Genomic DNA, 20,460 nt, shown 5'->3' on the forward strand with positions numbered 1-20,460 from the left:
TACCAAGTCGAGTCAATGGTCCCTTCCCACCCACTTTATTTCAGACTGGTTGTTGCCAAGCTCCTGTCAAAAAAAAAATTGATCTACTGTAAATCAGGTCCAACCAATGATTTTTTTTTTTTTTTTTACCAGTGAATCAGCTCCAACCAATGATTTTTTTTTTTTTACCTGGTAAAAAAAAAATTATTTGTTGGACCTGATTCACAATAGATCAAAATAATTTATTAATTTTCCTTTCTTAATTAACAACACCTGTTATGATGTATTATTTAACATTCTTTTCTTCTTAACAACACATGTATTTAAAGCTCCTAACTGGTGGTCCCTTGTGAACCAGGTGGAACCAGTAACTTTTTTTATCTTCACTCATTCAAGCTTCTCTATATATACACCTTACCATCCTTTCCTCCTTAGGTAGGGAGGTCCCTTACAAACCCTACCACCATGGCAATTGACCCCTTTCTCCTTATCTGCACCCTCCTCTGCCTCTCCCTCCACCTCCTCCTCCGCCGTAGGCTCCGATCCACCCGCCGCCTCCCACCGGGCCCGACCGGCTTCCCTGTGCTCGGTGCACTCCCCCTCATCGGCCGTGCACCGCACTCGGCCCTCGCCGGCCTCGCCAAACGCTACGGCCCCATCATGTACCTCAAAATGGGCACCTCCGGCATCGTCGTGGCTTCCAACCCCGACGCCGCCCGCAAATTCCTCAAGACCCTCGATGTCCAGTTCGCCAACCGCCCCTCGGTCATCAGCGTCAAGGACATCACCTACAACAAACAAACACTCGTCTTCGCCGACTACGGCGCTCGCTGGAAGCTCCTCCGCAAGCTCTGCAGCCTTCACATGCTCGGCGGCAAGGCCTTTTCCGGCTGGTCCCCGGTCCGGCGAGCTGAAGTAGGCCAACTTCTCCACACCATGCACGACTACTCCAGCCAGAGGTCACAACCCGTGGTCCTCTCTGAGGTGCTGATCTGCGCCATGGCCAACGTCATAGGACAGGTGATGCTAAGCCAGCGAGTGTTCGACTCGCAGGGCACGGATTCGAATGATTTCAGGGACATGGTAGTGGATCTGTTGACCGGAGGAGGGCTGTTCAACATCGGAGATTTCGTGCCGGCGGTGGCGTGGATGGACCTCCAAGGGATACAAAGGAAGATGAGGCGATTGCATGAGAGGTTCGACACGATGGTGACCAAGTTGTTGGAAGAGCATGCAGCGTCGGCGAAGGAGAGGGAAGGGAGGCCGGACGTTTTGGATCTGATCATGGCGAATACGGAGGATACGGATGGGGAGACGCTGTCCGACGTCAATATTAAAGGTCTTATTTTTGTAAGTTCTCTTGACCCTTTTTTTTTTTTGATGCAAGTTCTCTTAACCCTTACAGCACAGATTGTGCTTAGAGCAACAAAGATATCGTGGGGTGAATGATTACGTAACATTTTCGTGGTCTACTCGAGGTAGGTCACTAGATATGGTTTTTATCTTGGTCAAGATGTCAACAGGGGGTACTGGTTTGTTTGATTGCACAATTCCTTAATTATTTTATCTTTTAAGTGTTAAATATTAGGATCGATGGTTAAAATGATGGACTCTCATTTTATGTCTCGTCCTTGCTTGTTTAGCCTTTTATGTCAGTGTTTTAACATGATTTTGTCTGTTTTCCACATACTTAAACGTGGTATCGTATTCAATTATATTTGTTTTGCGTGGATTAAATATTAAATAGCTATTGAAATCATAGAGTGGGAATTAGATCTTCAATCAAACGGCATAATCTGCTCTAGAATAACAACCAAACAACAGACCAAGTGGATTATGCCATGTCATTTTGCAACACCACCCCAACCCCTCAAAAAAAAAAAAAGGGATTGGAAAATTAGTTCCTGCACTCTTAGGTATCTTTTTACATTAGTTCTTGGCATACACTTAGCTTTCTTTTAAAAAAAAATATGGTTTGTTTTGTAAACATGCTAAAGACTCTAATATAAGGTGGTCCCCGCAACCAAAATGTGAAACCATGCACGAATGAAATATCCCGTCAATTCGGTAGGTGGAACTTAATTTCTCTTTAAATTAATATTTCTCTATCCTTTATTTTTATGAAGAAATTTGGAATATATATCAGTCATTGTCACCCACCAAGATGTCTTATTATATTAGCCTCCAAAAGACTTTTTCTTGGATGGCCAAGTTGGAAGCTAAAATGCGGGTTGCACGTCCTTTCTGGATTAGGTGGTCAGGTTAGGTAAGTTAGAAGATGGTGTGTGTTACAGAAACCACAACCATCCTTGTTTTAGTGTAGCCGACTAATGATGAAACTGCTCCCAATCTCATTGGTTTCTCCTACTCACTCATCATCTTGCTACCTGCGACCAACTGGCTCTTTGATTGGAGGTGCAGATGAGAAATATTGACAAAGTCACTGGAAATTTGGCTTCTAGTGGTCTAAATTCAAGTCCGACTTTTATCCTATATAATAAAGAGCGGCTGATCATCATTTGCATCTATCCCACCTAAACGTCATAATAATAATAATAATAATAATAATAATAATAAAATAATAATAAAATAATAATAATAATAATAATAATAATAATAATAATAATAATAATAATAATAATAATAATAATAATAAATAATAATAATAATAATAATAATAATAATAATAATAATTAATAATAATAATAATAATAATAATAATAATAATAATAATAATAATAATAATAATAATAATAATAATAATAATAATTAATAATAATAATAATAATAATAATAATAATAATAATAATAATAATAATAATAATAATAATAATAATAATAATAATAATAATAATAATAATAATAATAATAATAATAATAATAATAATAATAATAATAATAATAATAATAATAATAATAATAATAATAATAATAATAATAATAATAATAATAATAATAATAATAATAATAATAATAATAATAATAATAATAATAATAATAATAATAAATAATAATAATAATAATAATAATAATAATAATAATAATAATAATAATAATAATAATAATAATAATAATAATAATAATAATAATAATAATAATAATAATAATAATAATAATAATATAATAATAATAATAATAATAATAATAATAATAATAATAATAATAATAATAATAATAATAATAATAATAATAATAATAATAATAATAATAATAATAATAATAATAATATAATAATAATAATAATAATAATAATAATAATAATAATAATAATAATAATAATAATAATAATAATAATAATAATAATAATAATAATAATAATAATAATAATAATAATAATAATAATAATAATAATAATAATAATAATAATAAATAATAATAATAATAATAATAATAATAATAATAAAATAATAATAATAATAATAATAATAATAATAATAAAATAATAATAATAATAATAATAATAATAATAATAATAATAATATAATAATAATAATAATAATAATAATAAATAATAATAAAATAATAATAATAATAATAATAAAATAATAATAATAATAATAATAATAATAATAATAACTGAAAATTAATATTCTTCTATGATATCTAAGAGATTGTACTGACCTAGTAGTGGATATAGACCTAACCAGCTTTGAGTCCATCATGATCATTTAGTTGGCAAATATCAAAAGTCCTAATAGCCAAATAAATGCACTATTGACAGAACCATGATTCACAGGTTATGGTTACAAATTTTGGACTAACATATCGCTATATTTACAGGAATATCAATGGAGACTAATAGTTTATTATCTAATTAGTCAAAGGATCAAATAATGGACCCAATTTACTCATATAATTTCTGGGACCATGAAAGCAATATCTAGCTAGATATATAATGGCCATTATATATCTAGGTACTCGTGCGTCTGCGTATAACTAAACTATATATATCTTATCTACATTATGGCCATTATTTTGTGAAAGTTGATTAAATTTTATAAATTATGTAGTTTGTTTTCATTGTGAGCATCAACTGTTCCATTCCTCTTTCAGGATATGTTTACTGCTGGCACTGATACATCCTCCATCATAATTGAGTGGGCACTTGCTGAAATGCTGAAGAATCCAAGCATCCTCAAGCGTGCACAATCCGAGATCGATGAAGTCGTTGGTAGAGATCGTAGACTCGAAGAATCCGACATACCAAAACTCCCATACCTACGAGCAATTTGCAAGGAAGCATTTCGAAAGCACCCTTCAACACCACTTAGCCTCCCCCACTTCTCCTTCCAAGCTTGCGAGGTTGATGGTTACCATATCCCAGAGAACACGAGGCTCCTAGTCAACATATGGGCCATTGGAAGGGACCCAGATGTGTGGGAGAATCCACTCAAGTTCGATCCTGAGAGGTTTCTAAGTGGCAGGGGTGCAAACATTGAGCCACAAGGTAATGACTTCGAGCTCATACCATTCGGTGCAGGGAGAAGGATTTGTGCCGGCAAGCAGGCAGGGTTGGTCATGGTGCATTACATTCTTGGGACTCTGGTGCACTCATTTGATTGGAAGCTCCCTGAATGTGAGGAGCTCAACATGGATGAGGCCCCTGGCCTCGCACTTCCGAAGGCTGTGCCCCTAAGGGCAATGGTTACTCCCCGCCTAGCACCAGAAATCTACATTTGACGTGGTCAAATTCTATGGGTTGATGGCCCATGGATGTCATATCAATTTGTTTGGGTTTTATATCTGTTTTTTTTTTTTTTTTTTAATTTCCTTCTTGGTGATATTAGAAACATATGCAAAGTGATTAGAGATTGGAGCCAGCCAGCTAACAGCTGTTGGCTAGAATGCACTGTGTGAGAGAGAGAGAGTGTTGGGGTTGTTGAATTTGATGTAAATTTGAGACTACTCAAAGGAGCCAATAATTGGAAGAAGTGGGTGACGTAGTCCAAAGAATCATATTTTTTGCCCAATGTATGTTGACCACGTGTCAAGGTCTGTACCACAAAATAATTTAGCTCTATGTCCCTCTTAAGTTAACTAGCTAAGAAGGTAGTACCGAATATTTGATGTGATGCTTTTGAACCTCACACAAAATCTTGCGTGCAACAGTCGCATCATCATCACAAAAAGGCAATGCCTTCCCCAGGCAGTGCCTTCCCTATGGATGTATGCGTGGCCATATTTTGTTGAAATAAATTACTCCTCGTGCTAGATGTTTATGTATGTGAATTGTCTCAATTATGGGCAATGCATATTTTGTCCAATATGAGGACAAATTGCTTGCTTTATTACAACATTAATAATAGATAACAAAAGTACAGAATAATCTTAAAGAAATCAAAATCTTGCCGGATTCAATCATGGCGACTTCAGCCGCCATAGACAATTCATTTTGTTTACCAAAGCTCGGACCCAAGCCCATAAACAAAATAAAAAAATAAATAATAAAAAAAATAGATTTCCGGGAAAAAACAGCGAAGACGTCGTTTTCACGAGATTGACGTGTTAGGCTATAAACAAAGAATCCCATTGACTTCAATTACAACTCCTCCCTATCATATTATCGTAACAGCAAAATCTTTTGGCATGATTTTATTTTTATTTTTAAAATATCTAACTTATGCTCTGACCGCATAATGATCTTCGTTCTGTCGTTCCGACATCCTATTGCATAACAAAATCTCTCTTCCTGAGATCAGAAAATACCATTTCCTCTTGCATCACAAAAATCTTGTGTCCTTCACCCCAGCCGAAGTTTTTCATTTAAGTATATATTCTTCTTCGCATTTGAAAATTGAGAGAACGATCGGAACAACAGAATTCTTTCATCAGTTGATGATGATTCAGATGTTTATTAATTGCATTAGATAGTTAAAGAATAACAATGATAGAATAGTGGAGAACAGTGATGAGATTAGAGGACAGATTCTACATTTCTTCACATTACATTGAACTGCACCCTTGGATGGAGATGCCTCCTCCAGGGGTCCCAGCCTATTTAATACATCTTTAAAGAGGAGAATGAGATCCTGACTCGTCCTATGTTTGTTGAGGAGGTGCAAGGGGCCCTCTGACCTTTCGAGGAGGATAAGGCTCCGAGGCCTAATTGCTTTCCTTCTCTCTTTTTCTGACGGTACTGGCCTATTATCGGCAATGAAATGATTGAAGTAGTGCAAATGGTCTTTGAGTCTAGAAACATCTCGAAGGAGTAGAAGAAGGCACTGATCACCTTCATTCCGAACAACCTGATACGTCAGCCCCAAGTCACTTCAGAATCAATCAGTCTTTACACCACTATCTATAAAGTATGTGCGAAGATTCTCGTCGAACGTCTAAAGCTGAATGTTTTTTATCTGATTAGTGCGAAGCAGGATATTTTTGTCAGTGGCTGCTGCATCATCAATAATGTCTTGCTCATCTAGAAGTTTAAGTATAATCTGCAACATGCATCTATTCATCAAAGCTTAATGAGCTAGATATGGAGTGGTCTATAACCGAATGAACTGACAGTTCCTACATCGGATGCTCCATGAGTTTGACTGTCAGGATAGATGGATAGACTGGATCATGCAGTGTACATGTGGAGACCCCGAGTGTTGCCATCCTGATCAATGACATCCCGACGGACTTCTTTCACTCAACAGGCGGTCTATGCCAAGGGTGCCTCCTCTTCCCCTGTCTTTTTATTTTATATGCTGATGCTCTCTCCATTCTCTTTGGGCAACGATCCAGAGGATAGAGTTGGAACCCGACTGGCCTGTCCCTGGGAGTCAGCCACTCTCACACTTTCTTTTTGTAGATGACTATTTGTTCATTAGTCGGACCTCGGTCCATAATGTGAGATACTTGTGACTATTGTGAGTCCGATTGCCAGACTTCTGGCCAGCTTGTGAATCTATAGAAGTCTACTATCATCTTTAGCCCCAAAATGAGGGTTCAGATGAAGCAAACGATTCGGGACAGATTGAAGATCTCTAAGCAGATGGAGACCACTACCACAGAAAGGGCATATGACAGTGTTTACTATTGCAGTGGTTTAAAAATCGCTGTCATAGAATCTACAGCAGCGGTTATGCACAATCGCCGCTGTAGTTTTGACCTATAGCAGCGATTATTCATAACCGCTGTCATAGATTTCATATAGCAACAGCTATTGCATTGACCACTGTCATAGGTCAAAATCTATGTCATAGGTCAAAATCTATGACAGCGGTTATACATAACCACTGCCACATGTCTGATATATAGCAGCAATTAATCAACCGCTGCCATAGGTTTGACCTATTGCAGCGGTTATGTGTAACCACTGCTATATCTCAAATCAATGACAGCGTTATTTATAACTGCTGCCATATCTCGCAATTATGATAGCGGTTATACTAACCGCTGCCATACGTCGTATAGCAGCGGTTACCTAACGCTGTAATAGACCTAAAGTAGTGATTTCGTTTAACCGCTGCTATATAGGCAGAATATAATTTTTTTTTATATTTTTTTAAATATAGTATAAATTTAAAATTTAAAGTCTATCTTCATCGTTCATTATCTAAATAATTATTGTTAGAGTGTCGTGACAAAAGATCACCTCGATCTAATAGTCCTAGCTATGTCGATCAATAAAATTTAATTTCGACGATCATGAACGATTGCAGAATGATCTGATAGATAGAGACTATTGATAGATCCAAAAACTTACAACAATGATCTTGATGATATTTATAGCATACTATCAAAATTTTACTTCAATCGGATATCATTATTATGATCAATTTAGCACGTGATTATTTCAGTCGTTAAATAAAAATATGTGATCAAAAGGCTAAACTACATCCGATTAAGATGATTTTTTAGATAAATGATCTTTGCTATCACTTTAATCATATGAATGATGATAATCATAAAATTTAAACCGCATATATATGAACCATCAAAGAATGGATACTGAAGTTACGAAAGAAGAAGGAGCTAGTTCGTATTTGTTTCGATCGAAGAGCGGATATTGAAGTTGTACAAAATATCAATCAGAATCTGAAAGGTGCATTTTAATTATTAGCCAAGAATCAAATAAATCTTATCTTTCAAATATGAGCTCATTCTTCTCTTGCAACTTCAATATCCATTCCTTGATCGAAACAAATACAAGCTAGCTCTTTCTTCTCTTGCAACTTCAGTATCCATTCTTTAATGGTTCATATACACGCGGTTTAAATTTTATAATCACATCATTCCAATAATTAAAGTAGTAGTAAAGATCATTTATCTAAAAAATCATCTTAATCAGACGTAATTTGATTTTTTGATCACTCATTTTTATTTAACGGTCGAATCATCGCATGCTAAATTGATCATGATAATGATGTCCGATTAAAATAAAATTTTGATGATGTGCTATAAATATCATTGAGATTATTATTATAAATTTTTGGATCCATCGATGGTCTCTATCTATTAATTATTATAAGATCGTTCGTGACCGTCGAAATCAAAATTTATTGATCGACATAGCTAGGGCTATCGGATCGAGATGATCTTTTATCATGACACTCTAACAATAATTATTTAGATAATAAATGATGAAGATAAATTTTAAAATTTAAATTTATACCAATTCAGAAAAAAATATGAAAAAATTATATTTAGGCTCTATAGCAGCGGTTGAGTAATAACCGCTGCTATAGATATATTGCAGCGGTTTCTAAAATCACTGTCATAAGTCTATAACAGCAATTGCCATAACTGCTGCTAAATGCCTGTTGCAGCGGTTGATAACTGCTGCCATTGACCTATAGCAGCAGTTTTAAAAATCATACCATAGGTTTGAAAATTTTTTCTCCTCGCATCCCTATCTTCTTCATTTGCGCTTTCCCCTCTCTCTCTCTCCTCTCTATCCAAATCCTACCCCCACCCACCACCAGCCCGCCCACCGTCGCCCCTCCTCTAGCACCACTACCGTCCCACCTCGTTGCCAGCTTCGGCCCCTCGGCCCCGCCTCCTCAGCCTAACCCCCTTTGGTCACTGCCCTCCTCCCTCTAGCGCCGCCCCCCCTCCTCAGCCCTGGCCCATGCCCACCTCCTCGGCCTTGGCCCCTTTGGTCACCTCCCCTCTCTCTAGCACTGCCCCCTCCCTTGGCCCCGACCCCTTTAGCCGCCGCCCTCCTTCTTTTAGCGCCGCCCGCTCTCTCTAGCACCACCCTCCTCCCTCAGCCCCGACCCCATTGGTTGCCATGCTCCCTCTAGCGCACCCCCTCCCTCTAGCACTACCCCTCCCTCAACCCGGCCTCTTTGGCCGCGCCTCCCTCTAGTGCCACCCCCGTCGCCACCCCTTCCTCTAGCACCACCGCCGGCGATCCTGGTAGCTCTGCATCACCCCCTCCCCGCAGCAGATATAAAGTTTTTAATTTCATTTCATAATAATATTTATAATCATTTATAATATTTTTAATAATATGTATAATAATTTTATAATAATATTTAAAGAAACCCCCACCGACGGCTGTGGGCTGTGTCGGCAGGTTCTGGACTGTGCCGACGGTGGTTCTGGGCCATGCCGGTGGCTGTGGGTCATACCGTCGAGTTTTGAACTATACCGATGGATTCTAGACGATCAGATTCTGAGCCGTGACAGTGGATTCTAGGTCGTGCCCACGAGTTCTGGACTGTACTGATAGATTCTAGGCCATGCCGATGGGTTCTAGGTCATGCCCACGAGTTCTGGACCGTGCCGGCGGATTTTGGACCGTCAGGTTCTGAGCTGTGTCAACGGATTCTAGGCCATCGGATTTTGGGCCGTATCGACAGATTCTGGATCATGCCTATGAGTTCTAGGCCGTGCCGACAGGTTCTGAGCCATGCCGATGGCTGTGGGCCATGCCGTCGGGTTCTGGACCATCGGGTTCTAAGCCATGCCGATGGATTCTGAGCCGTGTCAATGGGTTCTGGGTTGTGCCATGAGTTCTGGGCTATAGAATTAAAGTAATTCTATTATAAAATTTATTGCATAAAATTTTTTGGGTTACTATTTAGTCCCTGTTGCTTTTGCTTGTTGCATTGCATAGACCCGTCCATTGACGATGTCGAACCATGCATACAAAGTGTTCCTCTAGAGCAAAACTTATCTGGAGTCATCGAGATCCCAAATATATTTATTAGGAGCAATGGTGATGTCCATATTATAGATGTCAGTAGACAATGAGTTCAACATCCTAGTATAAATATTAGTATTTATTTATTGATGCTCTACTAATATTATTGTTCAACAATATATTATATTTGTTAATATTCATTAATGTTGCAGGTCATGAAGGCACGAAACACCATCTAGCTTTCACCCTCGCCCCTCGATGGGCTACATGAAGCTCCGCATCGAGCTGTTGCCGAAGCATACTCCATCCATCTCCGCATCGGCTTAGACTTCGATTTTGCAGGCACATACTCCTCCCATCGACACATCTGAGCCTCCACTGATAGTCACATCTCTGGCATATACTCCACCCTCCGATGAGGCTCCATCGACATCCACGTCGCACGATCCCAGTGAGAGTAGATTTTCATAGTGTCAATTATTTATTTATTTATTTTTTATATTATTATTACACACTCTTATATATTCGTAATATATTTTCATTGCAAGTGTATCATCTAGTAGGATATTTCACGGTCTCACACGCATGCCGCATATGTGAAAGCACCAGCATTAAGTCATGGTGGAGTACGATCAGGAGGGGAGACCGCATGGGAGATGCATTCTTTTTTAGAGTGCTTGTAAGGTAGTCCGACATCATTCCCGTACTGTCCGTAGACTGACAATTGATGGACCCTTGGATCAAGGACCGGATGTGTGGGAGGAGATTTAGGTAAGTATATCTTAATTATATATATGCATGTGATATGTTTACACTATGTTTAATTAGAATAGTTTTGTAACTGACTTCTAATAACTTGATGCATATGAGGTACAATTTTTTAGATCATGAGAGAGCTCGAGATGTTCGATTGTAGAAGATTGGAGAGTTGCACTGGAACTACAAGATCAAGCTCTATAAGGATGGCTAAAGCACCATAGGGACACTGAGGAGGAGCTTGTTCTTTGGATCCAGAATTGTCCCTAAGTCGGTGGGAGGGGATGGTCAGGCATTGGGGGAGCCAGGACATTCAGGTTTAATTTATAACTTATAAATTTTTTATTATACTGATAATTATATTTGATTTTAACTTATGTGATTTAAATACTTTTTAGGCTGCATCTCGTCAGAATCGAGAGAATAAGGCTGCTCAGGAGTATATGCACACTCTCGATCGTGAGTCTATGGCCAATCATGTGCATAGAGAGGTAATAAATTCTGACTCTTTAGTTTATAAGTTATTGAATTATTATTTTTTTGCATATTTCTAACAAGTGGATTGATTGTTATAGCTGATGAGAAAGGGGGTGATGCCCAGCCATAGCACCATCTTTCAATCGAGTCGTACAGACAAAAAAGGCAGGCCAATGAACACCATGATCGAAAGAATTTTTATAAGTAATAGCTGGAGTATGATTAGTATTATAATATTTTTATGAGATTTTATTTGAATTTGTAATTACAGAAGTAGTTAAATGCGCTTACGAGAGAGGGCCCGGACACCTCTGGCCTTATGAACATCTATCTCAGGTCTTGGGACCTGAGCACTTTAAGAGAATTCATTGCAGGCTCAAACATACATCGATGTGCTACTGGTCTGAGACAAGCGTCTCCTCCATGCTTTCGAGATCATCAGTCAGGAGCAACTTGATGAGGCCTTGATGCAAGCAGCTTAGACTCAGAAGAATGCATCTCAGGCTGAGGAGCGCGTATCTCAACTACAAAGCGTCACATCCACTATGGTGACACAGCTCTCCACTCATCTAGGAGCTAATTTTTCAAGCATTCAAGACATATTGGCTAGCATTCAGCTTTAGTTTCTCCAGCTCCTGCTCCAGCCCCTTTAGCTCCTGCTCCAGCCCTCCAGCTCCTATCCTTCCAGCTCCTGCTATAGCCCCTCACGATTCTGCTTCAGCCCCTTTCGGTGATGATGAGATACTTGCAGAGGAGGATTTTGATTTAAAAAAATTTTGATATATTTTATTTTTATTTAAAAATATTATAATCTAATTTGATCAATAATATAATTTAAATATTTGAGATATATTCCTATATTATTATTAAGTTTTATATAAAATTTTTAGTTCTTACAAGTTTTAGTTTAAGTAATTATATATCGAACTGCATCTATCAGGTAAAAAATGATAAATTTAAGCGGTTGGAAAGTTACTAATTATAGAAAAAGACTACAGCAATGATTCACAATCACCGTCGTAGCAAAAAATCACTACCATAGCCTACGGCAGTAGTTACACAACTACTGCTGTATCCGTACTAATCGTTGCCATGGTTCTATGCCAACCACTGCCATAGATCTATGGAAGCAGTTGACAAACCACTTCCGTAGATCTATAGCAGCGGTTGCACAACCACTGTCGTAGTCTATAGCAGTGGTTTCTTAACCACTACCATGTAATTTAAAGCAGCGGTTGCCCAATTACTGCTATAAAAGCTATAGCATTGGTTAGATAACTGCTGCTATAGATGCTATAGCAGTGGTTATCTAACTGCTGCGATAGCCTCTATAGCAGCGGTTGAATAACCGCTGCTATACTTTGAACATGGCAGTGGTTATATCAGTCACTGCAATAATCGCTGTCATAGATCTATGGTGATGGTGATAGTAGCAGCTGTTGAGGAACCACTGTCATAAGCTATGATAGTAATTTTTTTTGGTACGGCAGCGGTTATGAACTACTGTCGTATCCCTTTTCTGTAGTAGTGGACTCTGAACTATCTAGGGGTCCCTATCATGGGTCGGAGACTTCGAAAGATCGAGTATAGGCATATAGAGCAATAGATCCGGGATCGCTTCGATGGCAAGCAAGCCAACACTCTCTTCATGATGAACAGGACTACTCTCGTGAGATTGGTCCTAAGTTCTAATCCGATCTACCTCTTGACAAATACTATTGTTCTTCTCTCAGGGGTCTAGAGTAGCAGTACTGAAATTTCTTATGGGGTGCTCGATAGAGGGCTGTGGGCTTCACTTGCTTTCGTAGGATGTGGCTTGCTAGTTGGTGTGGGATGGGGGCCTTGGGATCCAGTCCTTGCTAATCAAGAGAGAGACTATAATTTTTGAATATACAGCTAGATTCCTCATCCAGCCTAATTATTTGTAGAGCAGGGTGATGAGGGCTCATTATGGATCTTAGAGCTAGGAGCTCCACTTTCGGATTGATCGTAGCAGCTTATTCATCTAGAGAGAGATCTATACTTGCACCTTTGTAGTGGTGGCCTAGGTCAGGTGGCTGATTGGAGACGAGATTTTGATTGATGTGAGCCAAGATGCTTGGATCTCTAGTCTGTGTCTCTCTCATTGGCTGACCTACATCAGCATTGAAGTGGATGACCACCTACGGGTCAATAATTTGATCACTACAGATGGTAGGGGTTGGAGAGCTTAATTAGAAGGTCATGCATCTATTTGGTGAGCAGCTAGCTGACAGAATTTTTGCCATCCTGATTCCTATCCACTGAAATCGAGACTTATGGTTGGACCATCAGTGGTCTCTATCTATCAAATCATCACGCGATCATTCACGATCGTCGAAATCAAATTTTACTGATAGACATAGCTAGGGCTATTGAATCGAGATAGTTTTTTTTTTGATAATACTCTAATGATAATTATTTAGATAATGAACAGTGAAGATGGGCTTTAAATTTTAAAATTATACCATATTCAGATGGTTTTTTAGGGATGGAGTCATGGTTATTAGCAATGAATTTTAGCGATGACAAATATGCTGTCGCTAATATCTTTACCGACGGCATTAGCGACAACATATTTGCCGTCGCTAATAGTCCACCATAGAAACCACCGTAGGAAAAAATTTTTTGCTCGCCCACACATTCTCTCCTATTTCCACCCCTCATCCTCCTTTCATCGGTGCCCTCACCCCCCAACCCCCCTTTCCTCGTGTCTCTTCGATATCCACGGTCGCCCCAACACCGCCGACCCCATCCCCACGCCAGCCCGACCCTGAGTCGGCCCCGCAACCCTGCCCCGATCGACCTCGCGACCCCTACCCCGGCCCGACCCCATGCCGACCCCACCGACCCCATGGCCCCTGTCCCAACCCCATGGCCCCTGCCCCATTGCCCCCAGCCTGCGGTCCTGCCCCGCCGACCCCCAAGCCCCACCCCGACCCAGATGTCTCCGGCACGACCCCACGGTCGCCCTGAGCCCCTCAGTCACCTCCTGCCTCTTTGAGCCTCAACCACCTCCTTGAGCCCTTGGCCCACCTCCCCCCGACTGCCTCTGGTCCCCTCTTTCCCCACCACTGGATCCGACTTCTCTGAGCCACCAACTGCCTCCCCAAGCCCCGAGCCCCTGGCCCACCTCCCCTCGGTCGCCTCTCTGAGCCTCGAGCCTCCGACCTCCTCTCCGAGCCCCTGTCCCCCCTCCCTCGACCACCTCCCCAAGCCCCCTCCGTCAGATCCCAAGCCCCTCGATCGCCCCCGGCTCACCTCCAGTTTGATGGTTTATTATTGTCCTGGTGTTAATATACAAAGTGGAGAATTATTGTGATAACATGGTACGATTGCAGTCAAAGGAGTTATTGGGTAATTCCATACTGCCCATTCATGTATCATGATTCTAAAATTCTGATGTAGTATTTTAGTTTTAAACTTTCATTATTCACATGTGTATGCTTTAATATTTTTTTTTTATCCCTTAGTTAGTTTTACGTGCACACTGTCTTCTTTATATTATCAGACCTTATTTTGTATCCAAGGGTTTAGATTAAAGTTTGCTTGTCCATGATTCTAAAAATAGTTCTCATGCTTGTAGACTAACCGAGTTGAGTAAATGCATTCAAAGACCTAGTCGTAAAGCAAATCGGTACATTATTATATTACATTGGCTCTACTTTTTTAATGTTTAAGAATATGAATTGCATTTGTTGGTCTGATGCTGCAACAGAACTTGTATCCTTTTATGAATAAGTTAGTATCAAGATTTGATTCATCCTATTTGATCATAGATTGATGTTGTTAAACAATAAATTTTTACTTGTTATGTATTGATGTCTTCTACTTTTCAAACCTAAATGTCTTGATATTAGTTTTTACATGTTCAGTTTGATTGATTTGCTAATATCAATTAATATCGATTGCACCTTAGACTGCTTATCATGTATGATGATCAGAATAAGAAACAATAGTGGATTGCTTGAAATAATTTGTGAATGTAAGGATGGAAATTCTTGTCTTGTCAAATTTTTGAAGGAGAATTGCTTCATCTCCAAAGAAAATTCACCTTTACAAGGTTTACTTTTTGACAATGAGCCCATAATTTTATTTGATATTTCCTTGCCTTGACCTCAGATAACTTGAATAAAAAAAAATGAAGAAATATAGCTAGTCAAGAATATGCTGTATGTGTCCTTATAAGATTAGATCTATTTTAGAATTTTTCTTAACAAAAAATTATAGTTTTGATCATTTGAAATAAGAAAGGACATTAAAGAGTGTTCTCAGCCATTGCCGCCACATGCATGCTTTCTTATTAACTTTAAGCAAGCAGTGCCCTCATTTAATGGCTAGCTTCCGGTTGTTCATTCTAATACTTGAATAATTTTTACACCTTGATAATGGTTCAAATTTTTATCCAGCATAATTTATGAAGCAAATCAACTCACTACAGTTCAGTGAACAAAATAATGGAATGCACTATGAAATCAAAGTATAGAAGTGCCACCGATCACCTTAAAATATTTAAAAATCTTGCATGCTTCACTTCTTTCTTTAACTCTTGCTTATTTGTATCCCTTCCTCTTGGCTATCCTTGTAATCTTTCAGTCATTTCACTTTAATATGAATATGGAGAATATTTTATTTTGATCTGTTCTATATTTCAATGACTTAACAGACATCCAGTATTAACAACTATGCTAATTTAGCTCCCTACAAGAAATTAAGTTAAATAATTTAGATTCTTAATACAATATAATTAATTTTTTTATAATTATGTTAAATAATTATTTCTTATTTATTATAGATTTTAAAAAATAATTATAAAATAGATTTAAAATATTTAATTATAAATATTTAAAAAAAATAAAAATTATTAGCGACGGTATTAGCGATGGTGATGTTGTCCACTACAAGAATATTCAATATTAATGATGATATTAGTGATAAAAAAATTTTATCACTAATAATATCTTTTAACCACCACAAAATTGATCAAAAATCTTATCATCGCTAATACTATGAATGACGATAATTTAATATTAGTTATGGTAAAAGTCATCACTAAAAGTGTTTAAATTTTTTAAATTTTTTAATAATATTTAAATATAAAATATTTATTAGCGATAGTGAATTAGCATTATTAGCGATGGAAATCTTATTGTCGTTAATCATTTTTTTAAAAAAAATTAAATAATAATTTAAAAAAATAATTTTTTTGAAAATATTATTAATGATAAAATTAGTGATGTGATACTTTTTCATCACTAATAATCTAGAAAATGATTTGGGTTCGATTTGAATCCAACTTGAACCCAATTCGAATCCACATCGAAATCCTATCAAACCTAATTTAATTAGACTTTGAATCTAAGTCTTATTTGGATTATAAAATCTAATAGATCTCAAATTAAGTTAAAATTAATTAAATTAAATCTAATTTAAATCAATTAGAAAAAAATAGTTTTCAATTTGAGTGCAATTCGAATCTAATTCGAATCTGATTCGAATCCAATTTGAAATCTTATCAATCCTAATTCAATTAGACTTTAAATTCAAATTCTACTTAAATTATAAAATTTAATTACTTTTAAATTAAATTAAATCTAATTAAATTTAATCTGATTTAAATTAATTAAAAAAATAATTTTTAATTTAGGTTCAATTCGAATTCGATATGAATCTAATTCGAAATCCTGTCAAACCTATTTCAGTTAGACTTTGAATCCAAGTCCAAATTAGGCTATAAAATTTAATTATTCTCAAATTAAGTTAAGCCTAATTAAATTTAATTTAATTTAATTACAAAAATAATTTTTAATTTTGATTCAATTCAAATCTAATTTGAATCCGATTGGAATCCAATTCAAAATCATGTCAAACTTAATTCAATTAAGCTTTGAATCTAAGTCTTACTTAGATTATAAAATTTAATTAGCCTCAATTTAAATCAAATCTATTTAAATTAAATCTAATTAAATCAATTAGAACTTGATTCATGATTCGATTCGAATCCACGCTACAACAGAACAAGCGACACAAAAATTCATCGTTAATATTAAATTTTCATTAATAATAGTTATTAGCCATAAAATTATCATCATTGATATTCATCATAAATAATGACATTATTGATAATTTTTTATGATGAAAAAAAAAAATTTCATCACCAATAATCGATATTACCAATCAAAAAATTTCATTGTTAAAAAAATCTATTTTTTGAAAACTATTCACAATGAAAAATTTTTATCATGAAAAAAGTAATTTATGATAAATTATTATGTCACTAATAAAAAATAATTTTAAAAATTATTTATGATGAACTACTTTCATCGCTTCTAATTTAATTAAATTTTTTTATAAAAATTAAATTTATAAAAAATATTAACGATGTAAAAGTTTCATCGCAAATACAATGATTGCCGACTGAATTTTTATAGCTACTAAATTAGCAATTATTTATGATGAAACTATTTTCATCGCTAATAATTTAATATAAAATTTTAATATTTTTAAATTTATTAAAAAATTATTTATGACTAATTATTTTCGTCACTAATAAGATTTTTGACAATCAAAATTTTGTTGAAAATAATTCCATCGCTAAAAATTTACACATAATTTTTTAAAAATAATTTATGAATATATATTTTTAATTTATATTTATAATATTTTTTATTTATAATTTATAAAATAAAAATAAAAAATTTACACCATAAACTCATAAATAAATTTCATCATTTTATTATATTCAATTAAAATTATAAGTGGTCTGAAATAAAAATAAAAAAGCAACATAAACAGGTCGTCAAGTGTCGGCATCTGTAAAAGGAGAACGGGCTAGAAAAAAGAAGCACTTGGAAGAGCTCAAACTGACCTGCTATTGCCTCATCAGCTGCATCATCTGCTCCATCTGTGCCATCTGCTCCATTATCTGAGGCTCGAGCAGCTAGTACTCGTCAACACGTGTGCCAACTCATCAGCTCATTGCTCAGTCCGCTGTCGATCCTCAGTAGCCTGCCTCTGCATCTCTGTTAGCCAAGCATCGTAGGCAGCATCGATCCCATGCTCTAGATCTCTAATATAATAGAATCTCATACCAAACATCTGATCATAAATCTTATCATCTGCAGGTGTGGTCAAGCCCTTAGGGATAGGCTGGGATCTGATGCCTATCATACGATCTTGAAAATTAAAGTTATAGCTATTTTAATTTCATACTAAAAATCAAAGCGAATGAAAAAAATAATTGAAAAAACTTATAAAAAGCTTCTGGCTCTCCATCGTCCACTCTCTTGACCATCGTTGGTGGATCCGTTGGTAGATATTGATCCTACCAGAAAACTTGCCACTCTTTGCATCTCTCTACAATTTAAGAATAATTAATTAAAATAATTTTAAATAGTTAGAGAGTTAAAATATTTTAATTAAAAATTACTTACCATCTGCCCCATATGACGAGCGAACGATCTCGAACCGTCACAATGCGACACGGTCCGTCTCGTCCAATTCGTGATATTCTGGGCACATCATCTCTATACAGTTAGCAGTCACATTAGAAAGTAACAAACTGAATTTAAGAATAAATAAGTTAATCATTAAACTCTAAAAAAAATTGGATGTGTAACCTGATATGTCGGATCCTCGTAATGCCGGCATATGAGAGCCCAATCATCCATAGTGATACTGTTATACGGCCGCTATCACGCTGTCTCCACCCCATGATCCTACATCACATGGTACTAATGCTGATGAATACGATGGCGATACTCCTTGAAATGCAAGCATAAATGAGCATCCACAGCTCACTGCAAATGATCCTCTTCAAAATCAACAATATCAAATACACCCTGTCAATAAAAAATATTAGAAGAATATCATACTAATTAAATATTTATAGTATAATTTATTTTATCTGTATCTAAGTATAGAAAATCTCTCTCTGAGCTCATATAACGTGATGTCAATCGAAAAGTATGACAGAGACATAGCTATGGCATATGATGCCCAACTCAATCTGCCACAGCTCGCACCATCCTCTAATGGGCCTGATATAGTCGGGTGGTATCTCAATACGGAGATGCTATTCCGAATGCTCGCATCTCCAATGCTCTAGAGTGAGGTTCTTCGATGGACCTCACCCTCGCCTCACCATCGATGGAGACTGACCTGAAATAATAATAAATAAATCATTAATATTATAGCTATCTAAATAAAAAAATTAAATTTTATTATATAAAAAATATAATAATACCACTCGGACCTACCTCACTCAAACCTGCCTCACTAGGACCTGCCAATGCGAGACCCTCTGGTGACTCTGCTGGTACGACAGTGGAAATGGAGGAAGACGCCTCAGCCTCAGGGATAGGCTGCGAACATCATCATTTGCCTCTGGTACCATATCTGTAATTCTTGATATATAAATAAATATAATATTGAAGAATAATAATAATAAATAAATTATATTTTAATAAATAAAATTATATCACATACCATTATTGTAAGAGAAGATTCAACAAAGAATATAGATCTACTCATCAATATTCGTATCTTCCTCGATGTTTAGGTTCTTCTCTGAATCACAATAATCGACTAATGTGTCGTCTTCTATCTCATCATTGTTTATGAACTGATCGTCATCCTCTGACTCATCAAGATTAAATACAAAATCAGCTTCAATTTTGTTGGACGGCAGATCAGCCCTATTTAAAGAAGCTGTTACAAGTTCTTCATCAACAAGAAGCTCGACTGATGTTTGTTCTTCCTCTTCAAAATCTTTCTTTTCATGTAAATCTAAATTTTCATCCATCTTTAATCGGGTTGGTATGTCATATATGCCTCTAAGTATTATTCTTTGTACAACATGTCAATTACCTTGATACTTTAGATCCTTCAAATATATTACTTGTTTCGCTTGAGCTGCTAATATATACGACTCATTCTGGTACCATGTTCGTACAAAATTTATATTGATAAAGTATGGATTGATATGAATATCGATCTTTTTATTACTAATATCTCATCATTCACACTGAAACAAGAATACAGAATTACTGGACCCATACTTCAGTTCTATGATATCTATTAGTATACCATAATATTCAATCTCTTCTTCTCCTTCATATCCTATCATAGCAATCCTACTATTCTGGATC

The 20,460-nt window shown here is 36.3% G+C and overlaps 1 protein-coding gene across 1 annotated transcript; it reads left to right on the forward strand.

The window, feature by feature from the left end:
• The first annotated feature begins 400 nt into the window (after window positions 1-400).
• Window positions 401-4,910, forward strand: LOC105045493 (flavonoid 3',5'-hydroxylase 1). Its single transcript, XM_010923787.4, has 2 exons — window positions 401-1,329; window positions 4,033-4,910. Exons 1-2 carry the CDS (start codon window positions 445-447, stop codon window positions 4,657-4,659), a joined length of 1,512 nt encoding a protein of 503 aa, XP_010922089.1. The 5' UTR covers window positions 401-444; the 3' UTR covers window positions 4,660-4,910.
• Window positions 4,911-20,460: the final 15,550 nt, after the last annotated feature.

The sequence above is a fragment of the Elaeis guineensis genome, chromosome 5 (assembly GCF_000442705.2).
Source record: "Elaeis guineensis isolate ETL-2024a chromosome 5, EG11, whole genome shotgun sequence".
NCBI lineage: Eukaryota > Viridiplantae > Streptophyta > Magnoliopsida > Arecales > Arecaceae > Elaeis > Elaeis guineensis.